The 10,992-nt window shown below is 48.7% G+C and overlaps 1 protein-coding gene across 1 annotated transcript in view; it reads left to right on the top strand.

The window, feature by feature from the left end:
- The first annotated feature begins 6,813 nt into the window (after nt 1-6,813).
- ghra (growth hormone receptor a) overlaps nt 6,814-10,992 on the top strand; it is a 12,283-nt gene continuing 8,104 nt past the window's right edge. The window contains exons 1-3 of the mRNA XM_056592450.1: nt 6,814-6,917; nt 7,578-7,681; nt 7,879-8,001. Of these exons, the coding sequence (XP_056448425.1) occupies nt 6,814-6,917; nt 7,578-7,681; nt 7,879-8,001 (331 nt within the window). The remainder of the gene's footprint in view (nt 6,918-7,577; nt 7,682-7,878; nt 8,002-10,992) is intronic.

Below are 10,992 nucleotides of genomic sequence, written 5' to 3'. Positions count from 1 at the left end.
TTTGCAAAAAAGATTTAGAATGGAAGCATTATTGCAGCAGTTCCAGCATTTCCCTTAGCTTTAGTAAATCTGAGGATCAGGGACAGATTAATCGTATTATATGTATTATATTTACAGTATGCATCTTTTATCTACAGGCTTTACATTTAATCTCTAAAGTATTAATAGAAGACTATACAGAAGGGCCCTTTAATTTCAATTATACAATTCGCTGTTCTGTGTAAACAGGATGTCTATGCTTTTGACCATAGGCCTACTTACGTCAACAATTTACGGACACCATCTCCCGGGGGGATATCTCCTGCAGCCTTTGTGGGAGTGTGTGAAGTATTGTGAGGTATTGTTCAACAATGAAGGGGGAGTACCATGCCAATGCCCGTGAATAAACACCACTTAAATGTAACTGTTCAATAATCCAGCTCAGGAGTCACCCAGGCCAAGATGGCTGGGAGCCATATGAATGGCTGTGCCGTGGGAACCTATTTTTAAAGTATTAACTGGGAATAACAATTACAAATCCCCTGTCTGTTATTGTGGTTGCAAAAGGGAAAGATTGCATGATTGTGTGGCCAAGAATGAGTGAAGACCCATGATAGGTTTAAAATAAGTATCTGACCTCTCAAAGTATTTTTCAGCATCAGTAATGGCATCATAGAAGGCGTTTTCCTTCATCTAGAACAGGGCATATCAGATCCATATCAGGGGTTTCAATCCAGCCATGCACACACACACACACACACACACACACACACACACACACACACACACACACACACACACACACACACACACACACACACACACACACACACACACACACACACGCAAACACACGCACACACACACACGCACACACACACACACGCAAACACACACACACACACACACACACACACACACACCATTATTCCTCTAACACACTTGAACAAAAGAAAACCTACATTTCATGAATTACACATTTTGTGTTGCAATAAACAACCACATGGGAGTTTTGAACTAACTGACCTACATAGATAATTGCAGCAGTATTTGCCACAAGTCATTTTTCCTTCTAATATTAAAACCTTCCACCCAATCGTGTATCTTCAGAACCAGATACTCGTTGTTGAGGACTGAATCAGGGTTAAATAAATATATATAAAGTACTGCATGCCTGGGTAGCAGGCTGGCTTCAGAAAGTGGCTGTCCTTAAGATATTTTATTGCCACAAGGAAAAACTATTTTTTATTTATGTTTTTCTTTGCACGTTTGTGGTAAAAACAGCAGAAATATTTGGACGCCCATATTTTACATTGAATTCCTAGTCCACCTAAAGGTAGAATATGTGTGTGTATAATATGTTGAAATACATGTGCCTCAGACACATTGAACTTTCCTTTTTTAAAGATACATACATTTTTACCACAATCAAATGATCAACCTTGTTTTAAGTTAATCCCGGCTATCATTGCACTCCATGCCAACTGAGTCTTTGTGCAGTAAAAACACATCGGAGAACCAGTTGATCCTCTTCCGTCTTCTCCACTTTTCTTTTTCTTCCTTTGCCTTGACTCTCTTCCTTTCATCAGTGCTAAATTCCTGATTTGTATTCTGCGTTGCAGCCACCGTTAAAGCTGCCACACACACGCGTGAAATACTTGATTTGCATGATGCATGATGCATTGAGTGATTAACTGGGCGTCTCTCTTAATTGGCTTGTTTTGCACCTGACAGGGGCTCTCATGCTGCTCTAGCCAGATTTCACCGATCCCGCCCATTCCCCACAATTTACTCTTATTTCCTGTCCTCCCACACTCCCCCTCGCCCAGCCAGGCCCCATGTTGTCTTGTATGATGAGAGCCACACAATCATGACACGTACGCTTCATAGACGAAGTACGCCATGCTGCTTACTCCAACAGGAGTCCACACTGACGGAGGTGTTGGAACCCTTCCTTCTGGTTTGCATATGTGTGTGTGTGTGTGTGTGTGTGTGTGTGTGTGTGCGTGTGTGTGTATGTGTGTTTGTTTGTGTGATGTTTGTAAGTGTTTTGAGTGTTTTTGTGTGCACACACACATGTGACATGTGCACAAGTGTGTGTGTGCGCGTGTGTGTGTGTGTGTGTGCAGGTGCTTGTAAGCCTGAAGCAATTTACACGTCCATCCTAATCTAATAGACACACATGTGAATGGGGACACTTTCGATGTGAAAACCCAATAATGCATTACAGGTGACTAGTGGTTGCTGACATAAGGTCCTTTCTGCCATTACACCGGAGATGAGACCAGACATCTGATAGAAAAGAGAACAGAAAATCATGCAGGCCCATTCTGGAAACAAACAATATCCCAGATCGACAGCAAATCCAAATTCATGTGTGCAATTTTGAGGTCTGTTGTTTTGTTATAATCAAAATAAGTGTTTTATTTTCAGTTGTTTCCTTATGTTATATATAGGATATGTTAACACATATGTTAAGGATGGGCTGTGAAATGATCGCTGATGTGCCATATAACATTAATTGTATTACTTATCTTTCTAGATCATTTTATGTGGTAGCAAAGAAATTAAACAGAGATTCGGAAAGCATCTTTGTATCTTTATTTGTAATTTCTACCTGTATACATAAAAAATACTTTGTCTGAATAATTGTGATCTCTTTGATGCAAGATATTTTCATCGTAATTCCTAGCCCACTTAACCATTACTCTCGGATGCAATCAAACTGGCTTCAGCTGTGTCGTATACAGGCCAAGGAAATGCCCTCTTGTTGTTGTAGGCCTGTGAGCAGTGGCGGTTCTACGTCCATTTGCGCCCCGGGCAAGACTATCTTCAAGCGGGGGGGGGGGGGGGGGGGGGGGTGTACGTATCGTGAACCTACGGGCTTCAGTGGGGGTTTCATTCCGTCTGCGCACGGCACCTTCTCAACGAGCAGGTGTGCGCCTGCAGCCAGAGGGGGCGCCAAAATACCTATTCCCAACACAATGTTATGTAGTACTTCATTGATAACCGCTACGCAGCGCGATTTCTTTTTTACTGCTCGTGGCGCCCCCCATGTGACTTGGCGCCCCCAACAAATATGCCGCCCCGGGCGGCTGCCTGGTTCGCCCGTGCCTAAAACCGCCACTGCCTGTGAGGGACCGGCGTGGTCGCCCCACGTATCTGGGATACGGGCAACTGGGTATCGCGAGTGTGGGCAAAAATGAGGGCAATGGACTGACGACTAAGAAAAGTGAAGATTTAATCTCTCCAAACATTCACAAAAATAGAGCAACATTCAAAAACGAAAAGGAAATGACTGCATCAGTCAGCAAACCAAACTAAGATAACATAAAATAGCATACCATAACATACGTTTCTCGTACTGGCCTCACTCCAAGCCAGCACCACCTTCCGCCCCAAACACCAAATGAAAAGGCCCTTAAATAGGGAAATGGTAATTGGACCAATCACGGCCATATGGGCCAGACCATTAGCTGGGGGAACATTTACCTAAACAATCCAACAATCCAACATAACTGAACAGAAAGTACATTGTGTAAATACTAAATAAACATGATACTAAACAAACAATCACCAAATACATATATACCCACACCCTGTGCAGAACCTAAAGATATTTACAAAACAGCCGTTTCTATCAACACCCCCCTGGGCTATTCCCTGATACTTTGATCCTAAGCTCCCTTAGCATACTGCCCCCTACCGGGACGGAAGACCAATTCTATACCAGCCCAATCTAATATATACACACAAACAATATAATAATAATAATAATAATTCCTCTAATGCGGGACAGTGAGAAGGGGGAGGATTTCACCTTCTCACATTTCCCACCACCTCCGGAGTTTCGCCAACCGGATGGCGAGACAAAAAGTCTGCTACTGTATTCTGCCTTCCCGCTCGGTACTGCACCGTGAAACGAAATGGCTGCAGTGCCAAGAACCAGCGGGTGATGCGAGCATTGGAGTCCTTCATGCTCCCCAACCACCGCAAGGCGCGGTGATCAGTCTCCAGTGTAAAGTCTCTACCCAGCAGGTAGTATTTCAAAGTGTCTAGTGCCCACTTGACAGCTAGGCACTCTAGCTCGACTGCCGCATACCTGGTCTCCCTGGGGAACAACTTGCGGCTTACATAAGCTACAGGCTTCATGTTGTCCCCCTCCCCTTGAAGCAGTACTGCCCCAAGACCAACACCAGATGCGTCGGTCTGGACAGTGAAGTGCTGTTCGAAGTCCGGGCTCTGGAGCACAGGATCCTTGCAGAGCGCCCCCTTTAAGTCCAGAAACGCCCGCTCCTGCTGCTCCCCCCACTGTATCTTGGCGAAGCCTGACTTCCTGGTCAGGTCAGTCAAGGGAGCTGCTCGTCGGGCGAAATCTGGCACAAAACGGCGATACCAGCCCACCAGACCCAGGAACGACCTCACGTCCTTCTGAGTCTTGGGGCGCTGGCATTCCTGTACCGCCTGGACCTTGTCCTTTTGTGGCCGAATCACACCCCGGCCTAGAATATGGCCAAGGTACTTCACCTCCTCCTTGGCTATCGCACACTTGAGGGGGTGGATGGTCAGCCCTGCCCGCTGGATGCGCTGCAGCACATCATCGAGGTGCCGCAGATGGTCTTCCCAGGTGACGCTGTACACCACAATGTCGTCCAGGTAGGCTGCCGCAAAGCCGTCTGTGCCCGCCAAGACGATATCCATCAGTCGCTGGAAACTGGCTGGTGCCCCCTGCAGGCCAAAGGGCATTACCAGAAACTGGAAAAGCCCCTGTGGGGTCCGAAAGGCTGAGCAATGCCTGGCCTCCTTGGCCAAGGGCACCTGCCAGTAGCCCTTGCATAAATCCAGGGTAGTGATGTAGGACGCTTTTCCCAGGCGCTCAATCAAGTCCTCGAGCCGGGGCATTGGGTAAGCGTCAAAGTCTGATTGGACCTGGCGGAAGTCAATACAAAAGCGCATAGTGCCATCCTTTTTGGGCACTAGCACCACCGGGTTACTCCACTCACTGGAGGACCTCTCAATCACCCCCAAAGCCAACATCTCCTCCACCTCGGCTTTGAGGCACGGCAGGAGACGCTCAGGAACCCGGTACATCCGTTTGCGCACAGGGGTAGTGTCTTTGAGAGGAATGGAGTGTTCCACAATGGTCGTGAACCCCGGCCTTTCTTGGAAAAGGCCAGGATGCAGAATCCCCGCTAGCTCCTTCTGCTGGCGGGAGGTCAGGTGAGACAGGTCCAGGGGGGAGGACTGCTGGCTGATGGGGAAGAACTGCTCTGGACACTCCTCCTCTTCCTCCGCCACAGCCTGCACCCTGAGCTGCAGTTCCGGTGGCCTCTCATGCCACTCCTTCAGAAGGTTGACATGAAAGGTCCGCCTGGGTTTCCGTCTGCCAGGGAGGTCAATCTCGTAGGTCAATCTCGTAGGTCACCGGACCCATTTTCCGCACCACCTCGTAAGGCCCTTGCCACTTAGCAAGCAGCTTGTTCTCTGAGGTGGGCAGGAGAAGCAGAACTTTCTGGCCCGGTTGGAGGATCCTCTTCCTGGCAGACTTGTCGTACCTGGGGCCTCATGTACTAAGACTTGCGTGGATTTCATACTGAAACTTGGCGTACGCCAAAACCCAGAAACTGTCTTACGCACAAATAAATTCAGATGTATCAAAGTGTGCGAACGCATGGATCCAAGCACGTTTCTTTTGTACATCTCGATCAACGTGGAATTGAGCGCATATGCCGAGGTGCCAAACTCCTCCCTGTCCACGCCCTCATTTAAATATGCAATTTCATTTAAATAGGCCTCTGGACCTGAGATTCACCTCTTAATCCGATCACCTGGCACCATGAACAGAGGCAAAAAACGAAACTTCACGGAGTCTGAGCTCGAGATTTTGCTCCACGAGGTAGAAATGCGCAAGCATATGCTATTGGAACCCTGTCAACAGGGATAAATGCAAAACAAAAGAGAAGTGAGTGGGAGTGTGTTTGCGAGGCCGTCAATGCAGTGGGGTCTCAGCAGCGCACACACTCTGAAATTAAAAAAAAGTGGTCAGACCTCAAGGTGGAGGTGAAGCGGAGGGTTTCTGCCCACCGCCGAAGCGTGACCGCAACAGGTGGGGGGACGGGAGTGGGGGAACTCTCCCCCTTCGATTTGAGAGTGGCCGCTTTGATCGATGACACGGCTCTCACCGGAGTGGTGGGAGGGAAGGGGACGCCGATCATCCCCAAGGTAAATATGCTGAAGTCATAAATGATGTAATTATACTGGTCATACAATTGGCTGCTTGCAATACACAAGTCGTGCGTAAAGATGCCAGGATATTAAAGACTTTGACTCGTGTTTATTAACTTAATTTTTTTATTTTTGAATAGACAAGCAAGGAGAGGGCACGGATTGCTCCGTCGGCCCCGGCGTCTCCTCCGTCGGCCCCGGCGTCTCCAGCGCCCTTCATCCATTGCGCATGCTTTTATAGCCACCCATATAATTGCAAGGTGTGTTAATTGTTCATTAGTGTGTCTCTGATGTGCAAATCACTCTGAGTCATTGTTTTCACCTTTTTTCCCAGTTTCCCAGCGTCACCTCTAAGTGTCGCCAAAGGAACAATAGCTGTAGAAACGTGCGTACGACAGCTCTGGAGCTGGCGTGGGGACCGCACATTTTTACGGTCATTTCACGTTTTGTACATCTGAACGTGAGCGTGGAAAAGGACGTACGCCACGTTTTTGTGCGTACGCAACCTTAGTACATGAGGCCCCAGGTCTTTTGTTGTGACTGGGCTTGCTCCATGTTGGACCGCACTAGCTCAGTCATCTCCTCCATCTTTTTCCTCATTTCGAGGACATGAGCTACCAGGCTCTGGGTCATGGGCGTCTTGGGTCCCGCCCATGCCTCTCTCAGCACATCCAACGGGCCCCTCACCTGTCGGCCATAGAGCAGTTGAAACGGTGAGAAGCCAGTGGAGGCCTGGGGAACCTTCCGGTAGGCAAAGAGCAAGTAGGGCAGCCAGTGGTCCCAGTCCTTCCCATTGACTGCCACAAACTTCCTCAACATGCCCTTTAACGTTTGATTATAGCGCTCCACAAGGCCATCTGTCTGAGGGTGGTAAGGAGTGGTCCGAATGCCCTTAATGCCTAATAATCTGTACACCTGCTTTAAGGTCTTTGAAAGGAATGCAGTGCCCTGGTCAGTGAGGACCTCCTGGGGAATTCCTACCCTCGAAAAAAGTTGCAACAGGGCCTGTGCTATTGGACGGGCTGAAATCCTGCGCAGCGGGAAGGCCTCTGGGTAGCGGGTAGCATAGTCGCAGATAACTAATATATACCTGTAGCCTGTTTTGGTCCTTTCCAGGGGTCCAACAAGGTCCATTGCTATGCGGGCAAAGGGAACCTCTATTATAGGGAGTGACTGTAGTGGTTAAGGGCTAGTTCTCCTATTGCTAGTTACCTGGCACTCGGGACAGGTTTTGCAATACTGCTGCACATCGATATAGAGCCCTGGCCAATAAAACCTGGCGGCAATCCTTTCATAGCTCTTGGCGTTACTCAAGTGACCTGACCAAGGTATTTTATGACCCATAGCTAACACCTGTTCTCTGAGCTGTTTAGGCACAACCAGCTGCTCTGCCCTGCCCTCTCCTGGCTGATGGTACAACAGCCCTTCTCTTACCCGGTAGCTCTCTCCCGACAAAGCTGGAGGTACATCTGTGGAGGTCTCACCAACTTCCCTGACCTTGTCATAAGCTTTTAACAAACTCATCCTCTCTCTGTAACTGTTCAAAATTAACTGAGATATCACCCCAATCTGCATCTGGTTCTGCAAGTGGTAACTCAGCATTTCTCTCCACCGTGCCCACTAGCCTATCCCGCCTGACCTGCATGCGGGTCTTTTTACCCCTTACTCTGCCAGGAGGAGCGATTTCTCCTTCTGCAAAAGGCAAGTCCCTTAGGGTAGCTAGCTCAGCAGGCTCCTCTGTCTCTTCTCCAGGAGCCCCTGCTCGGCTCTGGGACCGGGTGACCACCACATTAACTGGCTTGCTGGCCTGCACCAGCTCTGGCAGAACCAGTATATCCTGGCCTATGACGACTGCATGGCTCAGCCTCTCTACCACACCAACAATCATCTGGTACGCCTGCCCTCTGACCTCCAGATAGACTTCAGCTGTGGGGTACTCATGTTCATCCCCATTAACACATAGAATCCTGAGGTTCCTACCCTGCACAAAATCCCTTGCCTTCACTAGGTGGGGCTGCACTAGTGTCTGGGTACTTCCGGTGTCTAACAGGGCAGTGGCTTCCTTCCCATTAACTAGGACAGTGGTAGTCTGCAGTCTTCCCCCAAAACCTGTATCACCCTCCCCTGATCTCGGGATACAGCTATGGCCAGAGAGTCTAGGCTTCAATTTGGGACAGTCCGGCTTAATATGACCCTCCTCACGGCAATAGAAGCAGACCACCGGTCCTCCGGGCTTCTGCCCTTGCACTACTCTAGGCTTGTCATACCTATACGACTTCTGGGCAGGCACTCTATTGGGCTCATTAGTCTTTGGACCACTCGCATGACCAAAACCCCCAGACCTACTTTGGGCTGCTGGAACATAGTAGGACTCCTGTCTGTAACTCTTCTGGCCTCGCCGCGCCGCCATGAAGTTCTCCACCAGCTCTGCTGCGCCCTGGCCACTCTGGAGTTGGTGCTCTTTCACCCAGATTCGGATGTCTGGAGCCAGGGTCCGGAGAAACTGCTCCAGGATGAGCACCTCTGCCACTTCTTCGACTGATTTATCCGCCGGCCTAATCCACTTTTCAAAGAGATCCCTAAGGCGGGTGTACAGCTCTCGGGGGGACTCCCCAGGTCTGACGTCCGGTTCGCGGAACCTCCTCCGGTAAACCTCCTCATTGATTGAATACTTGTGAAGGATGGCCTCCTTCACTCGGTTATAGTCAGTGGCATGATCCATATTCATTACCACATAGGCGCTGCGTGCTTTTCCGGTGAGGTAGGGCACTAGAAAGACTGCCCAATCCTCTCTTGGCCAACGTTAAGCCATTGCTAACCTCTCGAATGTTATGAGGTACTGCTCAATGTCGTCATCCTCTTCCAGCCTGGGAACGGCCGCCCTGGGCCAGGTCACGGGCGCTGCTGGTGCAGGTGCTGGTGCATGTGCCAATGCCGGAGCTGGTGCTGGATCTGGTGCAGACGAAGGCCTCCGATCAGCCTCAACGTCCTCCCTGAGCTGGTTCAGCTGCATCTGGACACTCCTCCAGCGCTGCTCCTGCTTGGACGCCTCCCGCTCGAAGAGCCTACGCATTGCGGCAAGGTCCGACTCCTCAGGCGGGTCTCCGCCGGATGCCTGGTCCTCACCATGGCCGTCTTCCTCCTCCATCTCGAGTAGAACCCCTCGTGACAGCCTCTGCTCCATTCGTCGCCAGATTCGGCCTCGTCCTCGCTGTCCACCGCGTCCTCGTCTTCCCCCTCGTCCCTCCAGTTTCTCAGAAGCGTCGAAAAAGAAATCCCACCACTGCCACCAAATGTGAGGGACCGGCGTGGTCGCCCCACGTATCTGGGATACGGGCAACTGGGTATCGCGAGTGTGGGCAAAAATGAGGGCAATGGACTGACGACTAAGAAAAGTGAAGATTTAATCTCTCCAAACATTCACAAAAATAGAGCAACGTTCAAAAACGAAAAGGAAATGACTGCATCAGTCAGCAAACCAAACTAAGATAACATAAAATAGCATGCCATAACATACGTTTCTCGTACTGGCCTCACTCCAAGCCAGCACCACCTTCTGCCCCAAACACCAAATGAAAAGGCCCTTAAATAGGGAAATGGTAATTGGACCAATCACGGCCATATGGGCCAGACCATTAGCTGGGGGAACATTTACCTAAACAATCCAACAATCCAACATAACTGAACAGAAAGTACATTGTGTGAATACTAAATAAACATGATACTAAACAAACAATCACCAAATACATATATACCCACACCCTGTGCAGAACCTAAAGATATTTACAAAACAGCTGTTTCTATCAACACCCCCCTGGGCTATTCCCTGATACTTTGATCCTAAGCTCCCTTAGCATACTGCCCCCTACCGGGACGGAAGACCAATTCTATACCAGCCCAATCTAATATATACACACACAATATAATAATAATAATAATATTTCACCTTCTCACAAGGCCTATTCAATAAAGTGAACAAGAACCACTAGCCTGTATCGCAAGGGGAGGGATTCCAAGATAGTGCTCAATCTCCTCCAATCGTTGGGACAGTTCCAATAATTGTCCAATTGAGGTAAGGCCCTTAAAGAACTCCCCCTGAGTTCAAATGATAACTGGAATCATGAAATGTCTCTTGATCTCTGCGTAAATGTTTTGTATTGTGATTTCATTGTATCATTTTATTTTGTTTGTTTCTTTGTGTCATTATTATTTAATGGATTCAGATGACGGACACCCAACATCAACTGCCAACTTAGGACAAGCTTTTTTGATCACATGTTGCAAACCAGAATATGGAACTACAAATAATAGATGAAAGTAGGAAATTCACTCAAGTAAAATAAATGTCAACTCTGAATGTGATCCGGATGATGGCAGAGGTAAGCATCAATATGCTATTTGGACAGGTGTCCTGGTCTTCAGGGGAGGGTGGGAGCTGTATCAGTGTGTACCGCATCATTTATTATTATTATGCAGCACTGCAGTCAGGGTGGCTGCGCTATAACTTGTGCTCCTAAACAGGGTGTGTGTGTGTGTGTGTGTGTGTGTGTGTGTGTGTGTGTGTGTGTGTGTTTGTGTGTGTGTGTGTGTGTGTGTGTGTGTGTGTGTGTGTGTGTGTGTGTGTGTGTGTGTGTGTGTGTGTGTGTGTGTGGGGGGGGTTATAAACACAAGAGAGGCTAGAGGCACAGCCACCCGCCCCCCTCCTGATTTATTTCAGCTCTGCATTCACAAGCCCAGCAAATGGCGACCACGGGGCCAGTGAGATGCAGAGAACCAAAAAGAAACGCA

This window comes from Gadus chalcogrammus, chromosome 6 (assembly GCF_026213295.1).
Source record: "Gadus chalcogrammus isolate NIFS_2021 chromosome 6, NIFS_Gcha_1.0, whole genome shotgun sequence".
Classification (NCBI taxonomy): domain Eukaryota; kingdom Metazoa; phylum Chordata; class Actinopteri; order Gadiformes; family Gadidae; genus Gadus; species Gadus chalcogrammus.
Note: the sequence above shows the minus strand (reverse complement) of the source record. Positions and strands in the feature narration are given on the sequence as shown.